This window comes from Gopherus evgoodei, chromosome 8 (assembly GCF_007399415.2).
Source record: "Gopherus evgoodei ecotype Sinaloan lineage chromosome 8, rGopEvg1_v1.p, whole genome shotgun sequence".
Classification (NCBI taxonomy): domain Eukaryota; kingdom Metazoa; phylum Chordata; order Testudines; family Testudinidae; genus Gopherus; species Gopherus evgoodei.
The window spans coordinates 2,554,456-2,577,229 of NC_044329.1; the positions used below are offsets into that span (position 1 = coordinate 2,554,456).

Sequence of the window (22,774 nt, forward strand, 5' to 3'; positions counted from 1 at the left end):
TTTTTTTTTCTTTTTGGAATAGGGTAAGTGACAGAAAAACTGATATGATGTTACTGTTTGATTTAGAATTAGAATAGCACACATTTCTATATTTTTGATTGGCTGTGAGGGCATTATTGGAAAATTTGCATCAGCAGCTATGCTTCCTGAATTTGAAGAGTTAAAACAGCATTTGCATATGGAATAGCTTTTAGATATTGCAAAATAATGTTATTGAACAATTCTTTCCAGTGTGGCTATAAAACTACATACTTGCGTCCCTCAAAATGTCAAGATTTTATACTGTTGAGCAATTAAAGTAGATCTTGTATCACTGAACTTTCTCACTCTTTCAGAACCCAGGAAATGTTTGCTTTACTAGAGCCAGATTTATACTTTCTCTAACATTCTACTGAAACCTGAGCTGGTATTCTCTTCCGAACTGGAAGAATTACACTAAGAACATCTCCCCCTAGAAATTGGGGAAGACAGAAATGTGATTTTTCTTCTGCAATTAGCAAATGATTGATTTTTAAATGCTCAATCCCTTGTTCTAGGTCCTGATTCAGCAAATCACTTAAATACATGCTTAGATTTCAGCACCTGGATTGTCTGATGAATCAGGGCCTTAATTAGCACCATTCAAGGGCCACTTGTTTAAATTCAGCCATGGTCTGGGGTGAGCAAGATATGCAGCTAGATTGCAGTATTTCTAGGATTGAATTAGATCGCACTTTTCGAACCTTCATTTTCAGCATAGGTCTTGTCTCCAGACAAGAATTGCCCTGACTTAACTAATTTAAAAAATCAATATAAATGAATGCAAGCTTTTATGTGGACACGCTTACCGGTTTAAAATTGGTTATATTGGTGTAGCATGTGCCTGCAACTTTACCAATGGAGCTAAACAGATATAAGCTAATTGAAACTAGTATGAAAGTCCACACAGTTTTTCACTGGTTTAATGAAATTGGTTTAAAAGAATATCAGTGCATCTTTGTGTGTGCACCAGGCCTTAGCCAAGTGGATAGTACTTGCATTTTCCTGTTCTTCAATTTCTTGTTCTTAAGGGACAAACTGTGTCCTTGCTTATTTTAGGAACTCTCCAGCGGGATGCGGGCAGGGGGAATGCAGTGCTATACAAGTGAGTGGAGATGCTGCAAGGCATTCAGCCTGCCCAGGGCAGTACATGCAAATGGCCTCCAGGAATGCTAGGGGAGCATGCTGTTGGGTGTTCATTGCACCAGCTGGTGAACACTAGAGAGTTTACAACCAATCATGGAGTGGGGGCTATTCCAACAGTCTGGTAGGCCACGCAGCGGTGGTACTGGCTGATGCTTCTGGGTGCACCGGTCTCTCCTCTCCACTAAAGACTCTGGGCAGTGCTGGTGTCAGTATTCTGCCTCAGGGGAACACTTAAGTCCCATTTTCAAATGTGAAAGTCAATGGAACTTTGGCTCCTCTGGGCCAAATTCCCAAAGGTATTTAAGGATTCGAAGATGCAGATAGGCAATGAGTGGGATTTTCAAAAACACCTGGAACCCCGCTCCTTAAAAATATGTACTCGTCTATCTGCCTCTTTCGGTGCCTATGTCTACCTAAGGCACCGCTGAAATTCTCAAAGCCACTGTTCAGTCGCTGGATAACCTAGCTGGGACCTGAGTCCCCTGGTGCCTACATTTATATCAGCTGGTATTTGCAAAGCACCTGAGTGTGGATGAGCTGTTCAGAACCCTAACTCAAATCGATGCCCTGGAAGCCCCATAATGGGATTCTCAAACTATGCAGGGGAATGCCTATCTGGCCAGCATGGTCTAATCCTGAAGGCATGCCAGCCTCTCCCTCCCTCCCAATCAGGAGGGCTGGAGGCAGGCCACCAATAGATGGAAGGGCAGCAGAGCACCCCCACAAAAGACAGCTGAGGCATGTCTGGCCTCTTTCCTCCCCAATACACTCATGCTGAAGCAGCCAGCGTTGAGAACTGTCGAGGAGAGGGTTGAGTGGAATGCACAGGACCATTTTTGTCCCTCTAATTTTAATCTTTGAAGCGTGCTGTTGTAGTCTGGCTGTGGAACTCTGGGTAAGGAGAAGGTGTATTAAATCTTTCATTATTTAATGCTGTCTTTTTCATTCAGTGCAATTGTGTGTCTCAACTGCTGGCCAAAACCAGAAAGCTCTAGAAATAGGTTTCCTCCAGGAAAGAGAGAAACAGAGGAGTCTGCAAAGTGTAATATCATTAGCTGAAGCTTCAGTAAAGATAAGAAAAGGAAACATTAGTTTTAAGTATTGATTGTAGCAGGAATATTACACCAGGGGATTTGCATTCCCAATTTTCATTAAAATTAATGGGAACTGGCCATCCAAAATCTTAGGCAGCTTTGAAACTCTCAGCTAAAACCTTTAATTCCACTATTAAACCAAACCAAAACCCAATCCACAAGCCTGGAATGATTCCTATATTGTTTGACAATGATGATTACGCCCAGCGTTTGTGTCACAAGGATCTGGGGGGAGCTACCGTTTTCAGAGTGGTGTGAATTGCTACAACTCATGTATTCTAATTCTCAAATCCAGAGATGCCTAAACGAGGGGGTGGGGAATATCGCAGCCTCCTGCATGTGTTGTAGAAAGCTACATGAGTAATCTCTTCAAGAGGGAAACCTCTGTTACCCTGTTTCCTGCATAGCAGCTGCTTATTGTCAGAACTGAACAGGGAGGGGAGCAGACCATACTGCCACAGAGGAAAGCAGGAAAATCATCATTTTACTAAGATAAACAGCAAATACATTGTTTAGATTTGGGGGGAAGATTTAATGCTATGGATGCAATATGTGAAACACATTGACACATTCTCTTTCCTTCAAGTGTCCATGACTAACTTTAAACACTTACTTACGGGGTGATTTGGCAGCCCTTATGAATGTGACTAGGCTCAACAAAGTCAGTGGATCAAATACAACTGTTTCCAAGCAAGTGGGATTTGGCTTCAGAGGTGCAAAATCATGTTTTGATTTGAAATAGGAGGGATGGTAGGTGAGCAGATATCTAGGCCTCAGTCCTCCAAGGCAGCAAGTGCTGCTGATTAAAACAAAAGAATTTCTCAGGGTGGGAGGGAGGAATTTCAGAAATGGTAAGGTTCCTCGTTTGATTTTTTTTGCAACAATAATAGCTTTTTATCTTTTCTAAGTCTGTCAATTAATTGCAGTTAACTCACGAGATTAACTCAAAAAAATTAATCACGATTAAAAAGTTTTGATTAGTCGTAGTTTTAATTGCACTGTTAAATAGAAGAATACCAATTGAAATTTATTAAATATTTTGGATTTTTTCTACATTTTTAAATATATTGGTTTCAATTACAACACAGAATACAAAGTGTACAGTTCTTACTTTATATTATTATTTTTATTACAAATATTTGCTCTGTAAAAATGATAAACAAAAGAAATAGTATCTTTCAGTTCACCTCATACAAGTACTGTAGTGCAATCTCTATCATGAAAGTGCAACTTACAAATGTAGACATTTTTTGTTAGATAACTGCACTCAAAAAAAACCCACCAATGTAAAACTTTAGATCCTACAAGTCCACTCAATCTTACTTCTTGTTCAGCCAATCGCTAAGAGAAACAAGTTTGTTTACATTTACAAGAGATAATGCTGCCCGCTTCTTATTTACGTCACCTGAAAGTGAGAACAGACATTGAATTGCACTTTTGTACCTGGCATTGCAAAGTATTTATGTGCCAGATATTCTAAACATTTGTATGCCCTTTCATGCTTTGGCCACCATTCCAGAGGGTATGCTTCCATGCTGATGATGCTCGTTTAAAAAAAATGCATTAATTACTCCTTGGGGGAGAATTGTATGTCTCGTGCTCCGTTTTACCCGCATTCTGCCATATATTTCATGTTATAACAGTCTTGGATGATGACCCAGCACATGTTGTTCATTTTAAGAACAGCTTCAGTGCAGATTTGACAAAACGCAAAGAAGGTACCAATGTGAGATTTCTAATGATAGCTAGAGCACTTAACCCAAGGTTTAAGAATCTGAAGTGCCTTCCAAAATCTGAAAGGGACGAGGTGTGGAACATGCTTTCAGAAGTCTTAAAAGAGCAACACGCTGATGAGGAAACTACAGAACCCGAACCACCAAAAAAGAAAATCAACTTTCTGCAGATGATATCTGACTCAGATGATGAAAATGAACATATGTCAGCCCGCACTGCTTTGGATTGTTATCAGGCAGAACCCATCATCAGCATGGACACATGTGCCCTGGAATGGTGGTTGAAGCATGAAGGGACATATGAATCTTTAGTGCATCTGGCACATAACAGTGCCATACAAACGCCTGTTCTCACTTTCAGGTGACACTGTAAACAAATAACCCCAACTATACATACAATATAAAGGAGGCTAATTTAGCTACAATGAGTCAGGAAAAAGATCTTGGAGTCATTGTGGACAGTTCTCTGAAGATGTCCACGCAGTGTGCAGAGGCGGTCAAAAAAGCAAACAGGATGTTAGGAATCATTCAAAAGGGGATAGAGAATAAGACTGAGAATATATTATTGTCCTTATATAAATCCATGGTACGCCCACATCTCAAATACTGTGTACAGATGTGGTCTCCTCACCTCAAAAAAGATATTCTAGCGCTAGAAAAGGTTCAGAAAAGGACAACTAACATGATTAGGGGTTTGGAGAGGGTCCCATATAAGGAAAGATTAAAGAGGCTAGGCCCCTTCAGCTTGGAAAGGAAGAGACTAAGGGAGGATATGATCAAGGTCTATAAAATCATGAGTGATGTGGAGAAAATGGATAAGGAAAAGTTATTTACTTATTCCCATAATACAAGAACTAGGGATCACCAAATGAAATTAATAGGCAGCAGGTTTAAAACAAATAAAAGGAAGTTCTTCTTCACGCAGCGCACAGTCTATGTGTGGAACTCCTTACCTGAGGAGGTTGTGAAGGCTGGGACTATCACAGCATTTAAAAGAGAACTGGATAAATTCATGGTAGTTAAGTCCATAAATGGCTATTAGCCAGGATGGGTAAGGAATGGTGCCCCTAGCCTCTGTTTGTCAGAGGATGGAGATGGGTGGCAGGAGAGTGATCATTTGATCATTGCCTGTTAGGTTCACTCCCTCTGGAGCACGTGGCATTGGCTACTTTTAGTAGATAGATACTGGGCTAGATGGACCTTTGGTCTGACCCGGTATGGGCGTTCTTATATTCTCAAGAAGAGGGCAGCATTATCTCCTGCAAATGTAAACAAACTTGTTTGAGCGATTGGCTGGACAAGAAGTAAGACTGAGTGGATTTGTAGGTGCTAAAGTTTTACATTGCTTTATTTTTTAATGCAGTTTTTTAATATAATTCTATGTTTGTAAGTTCAACTATCTTGATAAAGAGATTGCACTACAGTACTTGTATTGGGTGAATTGAAAAGTACTATTCTTTTGGTTTTTACAGTGCAAATACTTGTAATCAAAAAAATATAAAGTGAAATCAGTGCACTTTTTATTCTGTTGTAACTGAAATCAATATATTTGAAAATGTACAAAACATTCAAAAATATTTAAATAAATGGTATTCTATTGTTTTAACAGTGCAATAAATCATGGTTAATTGTGATTAATTTTTTAATCGCTTGACAGTCCTAATCTTTTCAAAACATTTTTTTAAATGATAATTTTTAGCTCTAGAAAAAGAAATCCCACCATGTGACTAAGCTGACTGGTCAGAATGGGGAATGCAAGCATCCCACAGTGAATGATGAATAGGAAAGAAATTCATAGAAAATTAAAAGAAAAGTAAAATTTGCAGCAGGGGAAACAAATTTTCATGAAAATTGCCATTTTTGAAAATGGCCAACAGGCAAGATTCTCAGCCCCTTCCGTTCCCACAAAGGGTGGGCATGGTGGCCAATGTTGGAGCTGAGGCCTAGGTTCCATAGAGCACTTCAGTGAAGTTCAGTGGGATTTAATTACTTGCTTAAACACTTTGCTGAATCAGGGCCCAAATGGAGTGGGAGGTGAAGACTCTCAGCAACTTGCTGGATCAAGCCTGTAAACTGGAGTTTAGTCAGTGGCTAATTTCCATGAAGAGTTTTGGCCAGAGGTTCTAGCTTGGAAAATGTAAAATAAAAGTAAATAAATGTAATTTCAGGCAGACATTTTAATCTTAGCTGACTCCTAAAATTTCTTTGAGACGTATGGTAGCTGTATCTGAATTCCCAACTTTACCTGGCTTTATGCAATTGCACTATGTTTGCCCATCAGAGTCCATCATATTAAAAATAAGAAAAATGCAAGCACATATCCCATAATTTTAACTCCTGTTGCGTTGCCGCAACTGTTGCCAGAGTCTCATCTCTGGATAATGAAGGGCGAAACAATATTTCATGATACAAACAGCACACTGGGTCGTTCTTACAGTCTCGAGCACCAACAAGATATTAATCATAGCGCAAGTAGATTCCAGAAGCAAAGTAAGAGCAGGCCCAGAACCCTGCTGATAGCTGTGCATCCCACTAATTCACCTCGGGGAGCATGAACCTCTGAGCTCAATTAACCCTTCTTCCTGCAGCCACCCATAAACCCTGAAGTAAACACCGTTTTCCCTCTGGCCCCTCTTTTCTACCAGTGAAACAGATCATTTCTACGGACAGGTAAAATGCAATTCCCACTTATAAATTCAGGTCCCTAATGAAGAGTCTGATAGGTCTGGTGCATGTGTGTGGGCACTTGACTCACTCTCCCATTCATTCTGTAAATCAGGATGTTTGATAGTTCTGGAGGCATCTGCTGTTTCTTCTGTCTTCCGTTGCTATTTGAGTCTCCAGTGAAATTGTCTTCATACAGAACATGAGTTGTTAAATATATACGAGAGGCTGCAAGGGTGTCTTATTATTATTATTATTATTACTACTGTTCTCCCTCCCTCCCACCCATTGTTCAGAGGCAAATTGGAAATCTGGTAATTAGGCCCTGACTCGTAGTATAGTATTAGCGGCCCAAGCCAAAGTTCAACACCCTGAAATGAAATTTAAACCAATTAATCTGTTAGATTTTTATCGCTTGTCCGTGTTTTCTCAGCAATTCCCCCAGCACGTGGCCTTTGATCAACTCTCATACAAAAGGTAAAATGTGTGCCTGCTGCTAGCAAGATGGGGCTGACATTAACATGGCACTCATAAAACAATCAGAGCAGTGAAGCCTTCAAACAGACAGGGCATAGTAATATTTAATAAAAGCACACACATAATCTTCAGAATTAGCATTTTGTGCCTTGCAGTACCTTTGGGAGAAGAGCTTTTATTTGTGGAGTGATCATTATTATAACAAAGAAGAGCTACCTAATAATTTCCACTTTAACTCTGCAATATGCCACGAGCATTTCTGAACCATTATGCTAAACTGTGGCAGTGTAATCATTTTATTGTCACAGTTTGAAGGAAGGAAAGTCTCCTCTACTTTGGTGGCTGGGGGGGGAAAAGCAGACATACATATATGCACACAACTCCTCTGTGGGGAAAAAAAAATTTCTCTTTTGTTTCTTATCCGCTGAAGTTGGTACATAACATCCAGTTCTGGAAAGTTGTGAAAATGCACCAACACTCCAGAAAAGAAGGGGAAGATTTTTCAAAGGCATCTAAGTAGCATGAGTTCCCTTGAAAGTCAATGGGATTTGTGCTCCTAAATCCCTCAAGCATTTTTTAAAAATCTCTCCCTGAAGGTGAAATCCTTGCTCTAGTGAAGGCAGTGGCAAATCTCCCAGACTTCACCCTAGATGCTTAACATCTCTCTCTGTTAATACAGATAGCAGGAGCTGCACAGCAAAACACATCAGCTTTTATTTTTCTCAGTGTCTTGCAAGGAATGAGAGGATCTCGTTAATACACATAACCACAAGCAAAATTTTGCGGGTATAGGATATGGCCATATCATCTTCAGTCAGGAGTGGCAAGGTTCATGTGTGCTGTTTGAGAGGTTGCAGTTAAAGTGGCCTCCCATGTTTATTCAGCCCAGAGACTCTGCTTTGAGAAGATGCTGTGAACGAAGAACACTCACACTGAATATCTGAGTAATTTTTTTTTTAAATGGCATCCGGCAGTGACACTTGCAAGCTCTTTTGGTTCAGAATACAGTTGGGTTGTCTGCCTTTTATTATTTAACGTGTGTGTGTATTCACTGTTGTTTATTATGATAACTCTCATGGAAGCTTGGAATTGAATTCTGCCTTGTTTTATCAAGTGGGCATGCTTCACTACTTTACTGCTAGGGTTGGTCAAGACATTTTCACTGACAGGTTTTCCTGATGAAATGTGGAGTTTCATCAAAAACAAAATTATTCACAGGAAAATGTCAATTTCAGTGAACTTTTTCTAAGTTTTGATAGGAAAATTCAAAGCCAAACTTTTAATTTCAAATGAACATTTTGAACTTTCAAACTGTCAACATTTTCAAACAAGACACTTCTGTTTTGGTTGAAAATGTTAATTTCTCATGTTGACATTTTGGATTAGAAACTTTTTGGACCTTTTTCTTCTGCAATCCCCCTCCCCCCACATTATTTTAATGTTTTGTACTGTTTTGAAAACAAAACAAATGTAGAAATATCAGAATTTCCCACAGGACATTATTCAGTTTTCTAGTCCAGTCTGTTTATTTTTGTAGGATTGCTGATAAGTAAATACCTCCCAGGAAGATAAATACAGTTAAAGGTGCCAAATGATTAACAGATATATGCGGCACTAAGAGCTGGTCCGTGCCTGGCCCCTGTGCTGAGGCCATAAATAGAGGGCAGGTGTTGAAGTTCCAGCAACCTGCTGCCCCACATGTCGCTTGTGCTGAATACATTGGGAGCACTGCATTTCCATTATTCTCCCAGTCGAGGGCTGCGACTTATGCAGTGATGTAGACCTTTATATTTACAAACCAAATATGTTTAAGACAAAACACTGCGGATTCCTGGGGGAAGGTGGGAGGTGTCACTTGAAAGTGTATTGCCCCAAGGGGGAGAGATCCCGTGGCTCCATGAACAATCAGAAATGCAACCCCACTGTAAATTGATCACATCTCCGGTGACGCACACTGTATTTCTAAAACAAGTCCCTTGTTCACTAATTTGCCCCAACCTGAGTTCAGGTCCTCAGGGTACTATATTTCCAGTGCTCTTGTTGACAATTTCATGAAGGTAGTTAAATGTGTGTGTCATGTTAAATGTTCAAGTGAGAAGGCAAGGGAGGGAATATCTTTTACTGGCCAAACTTCTGCTGGTGAGAGAGACACCTTTTTGAGCTTTCATATTCACCATTCACTGGGACTAATCCAGTGCTTAAAGTTACACATATGCATAAGTGCCTTGATTAATCAGAGCTCATAGCCTCAATGTGGGAAAGCATTTGGGCACTTTCTTAAAGTTCCATTGATATTGATAGGGCATAGACATGTGCGTGAAGTTAAGCAGATAATGTAAATGTTTGCCAGATCAGAACCAAACATGTAAAACAGTGCAAGAAATTCAGTGCCCTTCACTGCTTTCCATGTTGAGGATATCGAAAAAAAGTTGCAAGATAAACATCAAGACGGTAAGGACGTGTAGTTGGGTCTCGCAACTACAAAAAATACTTTAAATTCATTTTAAAGATGAACTGAATCTGTAATTGTGAAGGTTGCATACTGTTTCAGTTAATGATGTAGGGTCTCAAATAATTTTTATACAATGGGTGGGTTTTTTTAAAGTGTGTCTTCTAGTCCTTAAGAAGAGTAGCTCCTCTTGCTGATATATGGAGAACTGATTATGTTTAGATTTTTATTGCCGTGTGCATATCCACCATCAACAGTAAATATCAGGAATTATGTAATTTGGAATTGATTTTAATTTTTATTGGTGAAATGATTGGATTTTGTGAAAGGGCTAGATGACATTTAGAAAAGCTGGTTTAGTGGTAAATCCATTACTGTGAGCTCACCCAAAAGGAAAGCGTTTGGTTTGGGCTTTCCAAAGTTTTTATGCACAGTTTTATGCGCGTAACTTGAATCCAAATTAAACATATTGAAGTTACTTCTGTGTGTGTGCTGTCTTTTCATGACTGTAATTTTAGGATGTTTCTTGGGTTAGTTCATGTAAAAGTTGAAGTTCTGCCCACTGCCAAGTTTGGAGCAATGTAATGATTTTTGCCTGTGTGGTTTTTTTTTTTTTTTCATTTTAGCTGGCACGCCCGACATCTTAAGTAGTGGAAAAGTTTGTGCCTGACACTTACAGCCTTTTGAAAGTAGGGACAGGGTCTGTTTGCATCTCCTGTACATCATCCGTCACTCTGGAGCTTTTCTGCATCAGTATCCGCAGAAACATGTACTGCTAGTGGCAATTCACCAAGTTCCAATTCCTGCCTTATTCCCATCCCCTTGTCCGCCCACCTTTCCAGTTGCCTCAAAGGAGTGGTCTTACTGGGTACATCAGTTCAGCTCCTACCATCTGGCACTTACCTAATGAATAACATTAATGCCTACCGCTTCTTTAGCACATTGTGTTCAAAGCGGTTTAAAGCACACTCCCTGCCACTGTCTATTTTCTGTCCTTGTTTTATTTACTTCCATTAGGTTTAGAACAAAAAAGTACCCGCACACAAGTTCTGAGCACTATGGCAATTATTTCAAACTACTAAACCAAACAGACAGTTCAATCTGCCCAGCCTTTCTACCAATATGTAATCCATGATCAGCTGCTAATGACCTCCCATAAGCTGGCCTATACATGCAGATAGAGGACCCCATTCTCAGTGAAGCTATGCCAGTAGACATAGGGGTGAAATCCTGGCTTCAATGAGCAAAACTTCCTTTTGACTTCAGTGGGGCTAGAATTTCACCTCAATTGAGGACCAGGCCTCTTTTGTAAAACTTATACTTACCGATGGGTTGGTTTTTTAAACAATCCCTCTTGTATAGCTGTCCAAGGAATAGGCCCAAGTGAAAGATTGTGTACAAATAGAATGTAAGGATTGGGTCCCCCAGGGCCTTAGACGGGCGCACTGTGTGGTATGCAGGGTCAAGTCCTATGCTGCTCTCCATCTGTGCCCATATCTCTAATATCTCTGCCCAGGTCTGGCTCTTGAGTCTGCTACTACAGGCAAATTGGCAAACGGCCACTCCATCAGCCTGCACTGACACCATTAACTGAGGGCCTGTTTCTCCTCTCGTTTACATTATTTTTACAGCAGCATAACTCCATTGGAATCAGGCCAGTGAACTCCTGATTTACGCCAGTGTAAGTGTAGAGAATCAGGCTATAAATATTTTGCTGCCCTATTCTGCTTGCATGTAGTGCTTAGGTCACTTGTGACTATAAAGTCCTAAAACCTGCAGGGCGTTGCGCCATACAAGCCTAGCCCTGAGTGCTGACAATTTTAACTCTCATTGCCCTTTCAGCACCCTCACAAAAGGTACTTAGCATATATCATGCAGGAAAAGCAATATGTGAGAGGGGAGGTTTGCTGTGCACATGTGGCAGGGGACATCTTCCTTCTAGAAGTGCATTGCACATCTTCCTTAATTGCACAATTTTTGACCTGGTAGCAGATATTTATTTTGACAATTGCCGTAGTATTGCAGCGTGGCAGGGTAGGTTAACATTGGAGCAACGTGGATCTGGTTGCAGAAGAATTAAAGTAATGTAGTTGCAGGGCCGGCTCCAGGCCCCAGCGCGCCAAGCATGCCGCGGGGGGTGCTCTGCCGGTTGCCGGGAGGGCGGCAGGTGGCGCCGGTGGACCTCCCGCAGGCGTCCCTGTGGAGGGTCCGCTGGTCCCGCGGCTCCGGTGGAGCATCCGCAGGGACACCTGTGGGAGGTTCACCAGAGCCACAGGACTGGCGAGCGGCAGAGCGCCCCCCCCCACGGCGTGCCACTGTGCTTGGGGCGGCGAAATGGCTAGAGCCGGCCCTGTGTAGTTATATGCTCTTTTTTATTTAACTAACATTTTCCGTAGTATTTATGGTTAGTTTATATTGTAATGGATGATGAAGGTAGCCAGATTATCTTTTTGTTGAATCAAATATTCAGCATTTAAGTATACAATAAATATAGGAATATGTTCTGTTTTACAGTTGGTCCATGTCTATCATACTGTGAGTTTCTTCGCCTAGGCTGGAAAAATGTTTATCATCTTGATAGAAACACAAAGACAAAAATTAACGAGCAAAAAAAATCTCCTCTCCAAAGATCTAATTTGGGGTCACATGCACGAGCAAGGAAGAATGAGCTTTCTGGAATCTTCATGTTAGTGGGCGAGGGATGAAGGGGAGAATGAAAGCTTTTTCCCCCCTTCAAGTCGTCTGTCATTAAAATCCAGTTCTAACAGCTGAATACTTCTCTTTTTCATGTGTGTTGAAAAGCAGCTACACCATGTATCAAAGCTATCAGCCCAAGTGAAGGATGGACTACAGGAGGTGCCACTGTCATCATCATAGGAGACAATTTCTTTGATGGGTTACAGGTCATATTCGGCACCATGCTGGTCTGGAGTGAGGTAGGTGTTGTCTGAACGTTAATGTCTAATAGCTTTGTCTAGTTTATAGCTGGCCTGTCTTTCTTCTGGGCCCAAAGCTAAATCAGCAACAAAGATTTAGATGTGAATTCATTCTTTTGCTTCTCCAGTTCTGTGGAAACAGGATCAAATTTGCGAGTGGCACAAATCCAGTGTAGCCAGTGGAGTTGCACCTGCTTCCATCAGACCTGAATTTATTTTAGGGAAAAGTAAAAGATAAGCTGTCCTCCCTGTGAAGATTCTACATTTAACATGACAGTGGCCCAGGGCCCAATGGAATAAAAATGTGCGAGATCTTGATTTTCAGAGGTGCTGTGTACCGGAAGCACTCATTTACTTCAGCAAGGGGTGCAGAAGCCCCAAACCTCTGAATAGCAGGTCCTAAATTCTGGTTATTTTGTTCTAAGCATAACAGGAGAATTTTCATTTGATATATTGAACTGTCCCCACTGTGGAAAGTATCCCACCAACCCGAGTCCTTCATGCTTCAAGGCAAGCCTTTCTTCGCTCTAATTTCTGTTGGATTTTTTTACTCTATTCCATTGCTCATTTTTCTTAATTTCCTCCTCCCTCTCTTCTCTCACATTGTGGGTTTTTAATTCTTTCGTTTCCCAAACACCAGTGACGTTACATCACAAGAGATATCAATAGAACTGTCCTCCTGTAACACACAGGCCCATAGAAATCCATGCAAAACTCCCACTGATTCTCTGGCCCCAGGATACTTCTGACAGCATGTTTTAGATGTTGCGTTCATGAGGCTTTGAGGGCAGCATTGGAAGTTTTATCTCGAGTAGATATTTATGTGACTTCAGTACTGCAGTAAACCTCCTAATGTTAGTTACAAGCCAGCCTTGTTGCATTACTTATATAAATACACAGCCGGTGACATTTAGATCATGGCAGGATAGTCAAGATTCCTTGGTAATCAGGTGCAGAGTTGCATTTTGTGATTCCTAAACTAAACGGGATTAAGTCCAAAAAGCTTGAAAGAGAGGCTTGCCTCCCCCTCCCTTTCTTTTTAATCCCCAGGACTGTACATTTTAAATATTAAATCAGTCCTATAATTTGCTTCAGATCTTACCCTTTTATCCCGGGTGAGTCTGCTACGCATTTGGGAGCAATTTCCATAGGAAGGGTGCCCTCTGCTATTTGCAGTGGACTTCACTTCTCTCTCTCTCTCATTCCCCCCTCATGGAAGACCAGTGCAGATAGAGGAAAGGGTATTATAACAAAGCAGATGTAATAAATGGGGTCTATTTTGAAGCCCTTATGTAGACCAAGCTCCCCACTGACTTCAGTGGGGACTTTGCTTGCATGAGGGTCTGCAGGATTGGAGCCATTATTAAAGACTTTTAATGGGAAAGGTAAAGAGCTTAGGAAAGGAAGGGGATGTCGAGGCTGCAGCAGGAAATGTACCTAAGATTGGCTTTTCCATTTAAAACGTCAGTTCTAGTGATTAATAATGGTAATTGGTTGGTAGCTTCAAAGCTTACCAGGTTGAAAGCTGGTGAATCGGTTGTTATTCTGGATGGTGGAAAGGCCTTGTCATCAAGTCAGACTATGGGAAAATTCAGACGGAAAGGAGTTAGTTTGTTTCTTTGTGAATCTAGAGAGTGGGTTGTAATTGGGCTTAGAATGGAAATTGTCTTACAGTCTTCACTATAAAATTGTTACTGCAGTTCTGTAACCTAGAAATGGAATATGAAATCCCAAAGGGAAAAGATATGACTGCTGAAAGAACCAGGAGTCCATTAAAAGCAAACCTGGAAATGCATGAAGGGAGTTGAATGATTTCTAAATAATTTAAACTACACACAGTATCCACATACACAAGACAGGATAAGTCAGCCATTATATCTTCTCCTTTCGAAACATGTCCATTGGATTTTCAGTACCCAAAGTGAAGGTAGCTATCCGGTGTGAATGTTTTAGCTGCCCTTTGCTAGAGGAAGGAATGAAATTCTTTAGATTTTTGGATTTCATTTGCAAGCACAAAACTCAGAGCTGGCTCGTCAGAAGTTTTGCAAATGTGAGGCTAGCTTTGAGCAAACCTGGTTAGATTTTATGATTTTATTTTCAAAACCATATGAAATGTTTAGTTTCTCATGATTTTGCCATAGAACCAAGTGCAGCTTGGTAGTTTTGACCAAGCTGCACGAAGCCCAAAGGAAAACTTGCGTTTTGGGAGGGAAGCAAACCCATGCGGATGGAAACCCAAGAAATTAGACCCAGTCCTGCAAACAGTCCACTCACTGTACTCTCCTTGGCAGCACTAGGAGTTCTGATTGCAGTGGTCTTAAGGGACCAGGACTAATGTTTGGACTAAGCACAATTTTGCAGAGCTCTGCTAACCACTAAAATACCTCTGACACCAGTAAGCGCTTCTCAAGTTTAATATGAGATACACATGCAACCTTAGTTACATGGACTATAGTGACATAGAACAAGTGGGTAGGGCTCCAGCCTTGGTCTCAGGGCACCTGGGTCCAATTTCATGTTCTCCTACAGTCCTCCTGGGTGACCTTGGGAAAGTCAGTTAGGGCCAGATTTCTGAAGGTATTTAAGCACCCAATTCTCATTGATTTCAGTGGGAGCTAGGCGGTTAAATACATTGAAAATTATGGCTCTTAGTCTCTCTGGGCATCAGTTCCGCACCTGTGATATGGGGCAGCAGCACTGCTGTACCTCACAGGGGTGCTATCAGAATAAATAAACGTTTAAGATTATCAGGTGCTTAGACAGTATTGTAATGGGGACCACATAAGTACCTAAGACAGATAGATATTTACAATACAATTCCCATCACGTCAGAAGCAAAGTAAAAAGAAAAATGTTAACTTAAATTTTTTTTATTGCTGTCAAGCTGTGTATGTTATAAATAATTTTGAATTTAAAGAATATAGTTTTAATTTATTTTACATGTATTCCAGGTTTGCAATTGAAATATTCAGAGGGTTGAAATGGAGTTGATTATGTTAAAGAAGCAGATTTAAAATGATTTCCTGAAACACATATTTATTTTTTTAAACATATATTTTAGTTGTAAACACAGTAACATAATTACAACCTTTCCCAGATGGAGAAGAGCTAAATAAAAACTTAATTTGTCACATTAATTTTGTGCAGAAATGCAGATACCTTAAGCAACTGAGTTCAGTTCATCTTTAACTCTCGTACTTTAAAAATATCACTTTTTAAAATCATTTTAATAAAGAATAGTGAAATGGGCCATCTAATACCTTTCTCCATGTGACTTCTGAAACTGACAAACTATTTTGGTATAGTTTGCACACATTAGAGCTGGGAAAATGACTCACAACAAATAATCTATTCAATAAACTTCATCTCTTTCTGTTTGAGAACAGTCTTGAACAGACTGATTTGTTCCTCAGAATTATTCAGTGAATGTTCTTGGTCTGTGAATTGTTGAGTATTCCACATCCAGGCTGCTGATTAGACACATGGGAGTTTCTGGCCCCTGATTGGAGGAGTTTAACTCTTGGAATCAGGTTTCAGGGCAAATACTCATGACTATGAATTCAAAATTAGTTTCTCATCAATATTGTGCAATATTTGCTTAAAATTGACTGTTTCATTGAACATTTTCCTGCCCGGGAACATTCCTGCATCTCCACAGGGTGAGCTGGAAACATGCTTTTTACTTTTATCCTGAGAAAAGATGGGGAACCCATGAATACCAACTCCACTGCCTTTGCGCAGCACAGAAACTGGGACTGATTTTTATGCCGCTGAATCAAATTCTATGGCCAAGATTTCCAAAGCTAACTATTAATTTTGGCCCCTGTGGCACCTTATAGACTAACAGACGTTTTGGAGCATGAGCTTTCGTGGGTGAATACCCGCTTCATCGGATGCATGACATGCGTCCGACGAAGTGGATATTCACCCATGAAAGCTCATGCTCCAAAATGTCTGTTAGTCTATAAGGTGCCACAGGAGTCTTTGCTGCTTTTACAAATCCAGACTAACACAGCTACCACTCTGATACTATTAATTTTGGGCACCTCAATTTTGGAGGGCCCAGTCTGGGACCCTTTAATGGAGCCTGGTTTTGAAAAAATGCTGGGCACTTTTGCCCTCTATGTATCAGGGCTCTTTAAAGCATCTGAGGCTGGGCACCCAAAATCACTTATGAAAACTAGGCCTATACCTCTTTGCAGACCCTGCTGGGCTCACAGCTGCTTCTGTTGGAAACAGCAAAACTCCTACTAACTTAAGTGGGTCCAAGATTTTGGTTTTTTTGTCCTCACTTTTGTTTTAATGGCTCTCTTTATACAGAATCCAAACTAAATTTTTGACCAATTGTAATCACTGCTGTAACCACAAACCAGTGCTCTCAGAGGCAAAAATAGACTAATGACTAAACGTAACACCATCTTCTTAAGTTTATATAATGCCACTTTTTTCTTTTAAGAAAATAACCTGGCACTCTCCATAGCGTGAAATGATGCTGCATCACACAAGAATGTCTAGAATATATTAGCAAACCAGAAAAAAGAAAAAAAGGCTTGTTTCACAAATACAAATCCTAATATGTATTGGATTTTAAAGCACAAATATCTCCCTCTCTTCTGAAAACTTCTGTATCTGCAGTTTTAATCCTATCCAATCTGGGTCCCAACCAACGTAAGAGAGATGATATAAAACAGCTGATGCAGATGCCAAAATATTAGCCCAGTTTAGTTAAATATCCTGGGAGAGAGGGGCTAAGTTGATGTCCAGATCCAGATCAGAATTGCCCCAAAGGTTGTGGGAGGCAGAAGTTAATGTGGGGTTTGGGTTTAATCTCTGAATCACAGAGTCTGCTTCTTGACATATCTCTGTGATGACTATTAATTGTTTGTCCTATCGCTGCATCTGGAGTGCTTGTCTGAGATCAGGACCCTAGTGTAGATACCCCTCGACAGCCCCTGTCCTGAAAATCATGGGTAGAGAGACTAGACTAGGAGGAGTGGGAGGGAAATGGAAGCAGGGTTAGAGAGGCGAAGTGACTTGCCCAGTAGGTCATTGGCATTATGGCATATCTAAGAGTAGGACCCAGGGATGAAATCCTGGCCCCACCGAAGTCAATGGCAGTTTTGCTGTTGATTTGAACGGACTCAGGATTTCACACTAGGTCTCCTGAGTCCCAGTCCAGGGCCTTATCCACTGGATCACAATGCCTGTCATCATGCTGTCTCTCATCGTGTGTGACTACTGTGAGGCGTTCGTCCCACTGAAGTCAATAGAACCACTCAGGGTAGTAAAAGTTCCTGGCGTGGATCAGAGTCTTAAGATTGCATGTTAGATTCATAGAGCTAGGCAGCAAATTTGTAAGTGCCATGGAATTCAGTTCTCCCTTCAGTTCCTGTATGGTGATCAGTATCCCTCAGGGCAGTGAAAGGACTAGAACGGGATCATTTACGCTTCTGATCCTGGAAGGCAGACTCTGAGGCAGAGACTGCGTCCTTTGTTACTTGTCTGCACTGCACCTACCACGGTGGGGCTCTGGTTTTGACTGGGGTTCCTAGGTACTGTTGTGTTATAAGTAACAATTAATAATAACCCTGAGAAGGCAGTTTACTGAACCTTGCCCTAGACACTAAAGACAGTCCCTGACATATCACCCAGCATTAACCACTCGGTTGTTGTGACCTGTAGCAGACCGATGTCAAGCACGCTCGGTTATAAAACTGAATTACTTGCTCCCTTTTCTTACCCATCAAGATTTAAATTAGACATAAACAAAATATAACCCAGGCATCCTGGAACATTGGACTTTAGGCATAAGGTTCACTCTTTGAGAATGTGTGGGTGACAGTGTTGTATATGTGTGGCTTTAAACACAACTAAACATATTTACTTCAGAGGACAAAGGAAACTCAAACTGTTTGTTTGAAAAGAAACAACCAGCAAACTTGCTAGACTCTTCCCATCTCTTGCTAGGTAATGATGTGCCATAAATAGGTCAGGCACTTCTTGGGAATCAGGAAAGAGGTCTTGGAAAATGCCACAAGCTATGTTTAAAGAACACTAAAGTGGTGACAGACCAGTAAATGCTGAGAAATTCAAAGCTGTGGCTAGCCTTTGCCTCTTCAGATCAAGACACAGAATGATGTGATAAGGGGTAGCATGTCAGACATTAACTTTAAAGTCCTTGACTATTTTTCTGAAAGATCTTTGAAACATGGCACAACCAGCATGGGGCAAGCTGTAATAGTTAATGAGCCTGACTTGGCACTGCCACACCCCCCTGAGTAATCAGTTACAGCTCTATGAGATGGGGGTGAGAGACTCCTAAATCAGGTTGGTCGCTTGCTGTGTACTCAGCTGGTACAGAGGTAAGTGATGGCAGACTCAGAGCTACCATGCTTCCGTGTTTGGAATGGCACATGTTCTACAGTGACTCTGAAGGTCTAGGGTGCTTCATGTTCAATCTTTATGTGCTGTATTGCAAAGGTCCTTGTTCAGACACCTAAAACTCACACGACTGACATTTTGGGGGTTGAGAAGGAATTTTCCCCCAGGCCAGATAGGCCAAAAAACCCTCAAGGCCCCTGCCATTCTCTGCACCCTGGAGCATGGATTGCTTGCTAGGATCATCTGGATATATCTCACTAAATCAAATCCCTGCCATAGCAGGGGCTTCAGTAAGTGGTGCACCTTGGGCCTGTCTCTGCCTGTGGCACATGGTCATTTAGTTCTCTGAAGGCTGTAATACTTTATTCTAATCCAGCTTATTGGGCTCAATGCAGGGCTAACGAGGTGGAGTTAAGTAGCCCATACTGTGCAGAGGTCAGAGCAGATGATCTGGTTGGTGGTTCTGGTCTTAAACTCTGTGGCTTTGTGACTCTGTTTAACACATCCATCGTCTTATTGTAAAGTATCCTTGTTGGTGCTAGGACTTGAACCTGGTACTGCCATGATCCTTGCATATAAAAACTGCATCCTGTGTGTGCTAGGTGCACTCATTGCATTAAGGCAGGCTCAATTTTCACACTAGGCAGCATGTGCCTGCCGTGTATGAAAACAGAGATAATATTGCTTTGTCTGGGAAGGAGAACGCTTGTAAATATTGGTGTCACTGGCTTTTATGTGGGTTACATCAAGACTGTATTCAAACATTGACAGGTTAATTACACGTTTCAAAGCTTTGTTTACTGTACTCTAGGAAGAAAGTGTTGTTAGAGAAGAATTCTGCATCTAACTGTGCTTTTTTTCCCCCCTTCTCCCGCTGGTTTCTTCTAGCTGATTACCCCTCATGCAATCCGAGTTCAGACACCTCCCCGACATATCCCCGGCGTGGTAGAAGTCACATTGTCCTATAAGTCTAAGCAGTTCTGTAAGGGAACGCCTGGAAGATTCATTTACACAGGTAAGCATGCGTTCGTATTAGCTACAACATGTACAGCTAGGGCAGGTGGTGTCTCAGCCACTCTATGGGATGCTCCTATCATTCCTTAGAAGCTGCACTTACTTTTGCAGTTCTGGCTGAGTATGTTTGCCTCTATCTCCTCCCAGAAGGGGGAATGAAAGGAGGAGGAGACTAAGGAAAGAAGCAGGTACGCGGGTATCATGGTGTCAAGCCCTGTATCCATGCCTAGACAGACAAATGGGGACAGTGCGAGGGCAAAAACATCCAAAGGCATGTGGAGCATCCCAGCCGGGATTTTGTCTACACTACAGAGTGACCTCTGTTAAACGCAGGCAGCCTGTGACATCCTCATCTGATGCTGGGACCGCAGCACATGCATCGTACCCAGGACTCAGTGATTTTCCAAGCAGAAGCCTGTCGGCCTGCCCAGACTGCACTACGGTGTTTGTGTCTGCATTCTAGGAAGCCCGGGCAGCCGCCCCACGCTGCCTTAGCTGCCGTAGGCAGGGTTAGAGAACGGAAAGGCACCGATGCTGAATTGCAGTGCATCTTGGGATATTCCTCCCTCCAGCATCTCTGGGTGGGAGACAGGTGGAGCTGGTTTTAAAGACACTGCTAAGAAGTCCCATATGGTTAGGAACCTTGTTACCGCATAATGTGCATGGATAAGAACTATATTTAAAATAGTTCAGGCGGTAGAGTAGCTACTGACTTTATAAAAACTTGTAGTGTCGATCCCCTAGGACCCAGCTGCACTACAAAAATTAATGTCATTGGACCAGCTTTCACCATGCTTGTCCCTAAATATAATTAGAGGGTGTCTCGACCTACAGTGTAGACAGGGCTACGTGTTCTTTAACTGTGTTCCTGAGTTGTGGCAAAGGCTTAGCCAGAACAGCTCCCTTCTCGCTGCCTGTTATCTCCCAGAGTCTTACGGATAAGGTATTTCTAAAAGCTCGTGGCTATGAAACACATTTCAAGCTCACTAAGCCCCAGATACTGCTCTTGATAGGTGCCCAAGGACGTCTATCAGAGATGCACGTAGGGATGGAGGGCAGAATATGGGCTGGACTGGCTAGCTTTGGTGTGATGTCATTAACGCAGAATGAGTTGCTTAAAGGTGCTCAACAAAGATCAGTTGTAGGCCGTCCCTCCCCCCGCCCCCCAAATTGGGCTTGTCATTTGCTTCTTTGTGATGGATAAAGAAGGCCAGTATGGTCTTTCCTGCTAAGCTGCAGACTCCTGTTGCTGGCGTATTTTGAGCACTAACACTTCAAGAGAATGAGTGGAAGGCTCGAATCTTTAATAAACATAAAGCTGATTAAGCATGGAAGTTAAATAAATGTTAACAAGAGTAGAAGAGAAACAAGGGGCCAGACTGCCAATTGGTGTAAACTGGCTATTTCAGTTTATACCGGTTGAGGATCTGACCCAGAGTTTTAAACAGTTTGACTGAAAGTCCTTCTCCCTCTCAATTTTCATTCTCATGACTGTCAGGATGCCATCATTTCACTAGGTCTTCAGTCATCGAAGACTAGTTCTTGAGTAGATGAGGCCTGCAATGCAGATGCAAACAAATAAAAAGCAGCAGGAAACCACCTACCCAGTTTTTCTCTGGGAGAGAATTTTCAGGTCTTCCCTATACACCACAAAGAAGGGCTTAAGCTCAATTTGTTTTACTTTTCAGATCATCTTTAATTGTTTGCAGTGTTGTAACCATGTTGGTTCCAGGATATTGAAGAGACAAGGTGAGTGATGTAATAGCTTTTATTGGACCAACTTCTGTTGGTGAAGGAGACAAGCCTTCAAGCCACACAGCTCTACTTCAGGCCTGGGAAAGGTAACCAGAGTATCACAACCTTGCATTTAGTTGTGACCCAGTGAGCACCTTCCCCAGAACGGAAGAAGAGCTCCGTGTAGCTCAAAAGCTTGTCTCCTTCACCAACTGAAGTTGGTTCAATAAAAGATCTGACCTCACCTGCCTTGTCCCTTTGCCTTTAATAATGTCATTCCAGTAGAAATGAGACATATTTTGGCCTTTCTGTACAAAAGCAGATAACTGCCTGATATGACACTAAATTGATCCAAGTTTTAAGAATGTTTCCTTATATTTTATTGCTTTATTTGTGCCATGTTCACGTTAACATTTAAAATACTTTATTTTTCATTCAGTAAATGAAGGAGATGAAAAACTAAGCAAAAATGACAAAGAAATTCAAAGGCATGGAGTAGAAGATTCTGTTTATTGTACAGGTGTAATAGCGATGTGATATATTCTGTTCTGACTGACCTTTTTCCTCGCACAGTCTTCCTTTCTGTGCCCCTTTATTGACACTTGAACTGAAACCTGGCTTCCTTTTTAAAAAGGAAAACCCTTCTCTAAGAAAGAAAAACTCTAAACTAAAATAAAAACAATTAATGCATTCTGACCTTCAGAAATGCCTTGCAGCCCTTTAAACAAAATGCAGGTTCAGTGCATGCCTGCCGATTAGTTTTAGTTAATTGAAAATTATAGGATTGACCCAGGAGGAAAATTTTGTTTGCACTCCAATCACTTTTACAAATTAAGGAAAATTACCACTATTTTGTTTAGCTAAGGTTTCACACTGAGTTCACAAAATTAGCTCAGCTATCCCAAGAAAGTCAGCACTTTGTTAGTGAGCAGTAGGGGGAAAAAAAGTCTATGGTATGTACAAACGAAGGATAGAAAAAGCTATGATGCTTTTAGAACTAGGCCAAGTGTTTCTAATTAGGATTATTGGTTCATTGTACGTTTTGAAGAACAATCAAACTAGCAGATTAGCTGTTTTTTTTAAAGCTAGAATTTCTTGCCATTTATTTTTCCCATGAGAACTTGTTTT

General features: G+C 41.3%; 1 protein-coding gene across 8 annotated transcripts in view; it reads left to right on the top strand.

Annotated features, from left to right (window-relative positions):
* EBF1 (EBF transcription factor 1) overlaps positions 1 to 22,774 on the top strand; it is a 325,480-nt gene that overhangs the window by 225,905 nt on the left and 76,801 nt on the right. For 4 of the 8 annotated variants that reach the window (XM_030573181.1, XM_030573185.1, XM_030573183.1 and 1 more), the window contains exons 9-10: positions 12,384 to 12,517; positions 19,787 to 19,913. In XM_030573181.1, coding sequence (XP_030429041.1) covers positions 12,384 to 12,517; positions 19,787 to 19,913 — 261 coding nt within the window. The remainder of the gene's footprint in view (positions 1 to 12,383; positions 12,518 to 19,786; positions 19,914 to 22,774) is intronic. The other 4 variants (XM_030573182.1, XM_030573186.1, XM_030573184.1 and 1 more) reach the window with 1 other exon arrangement.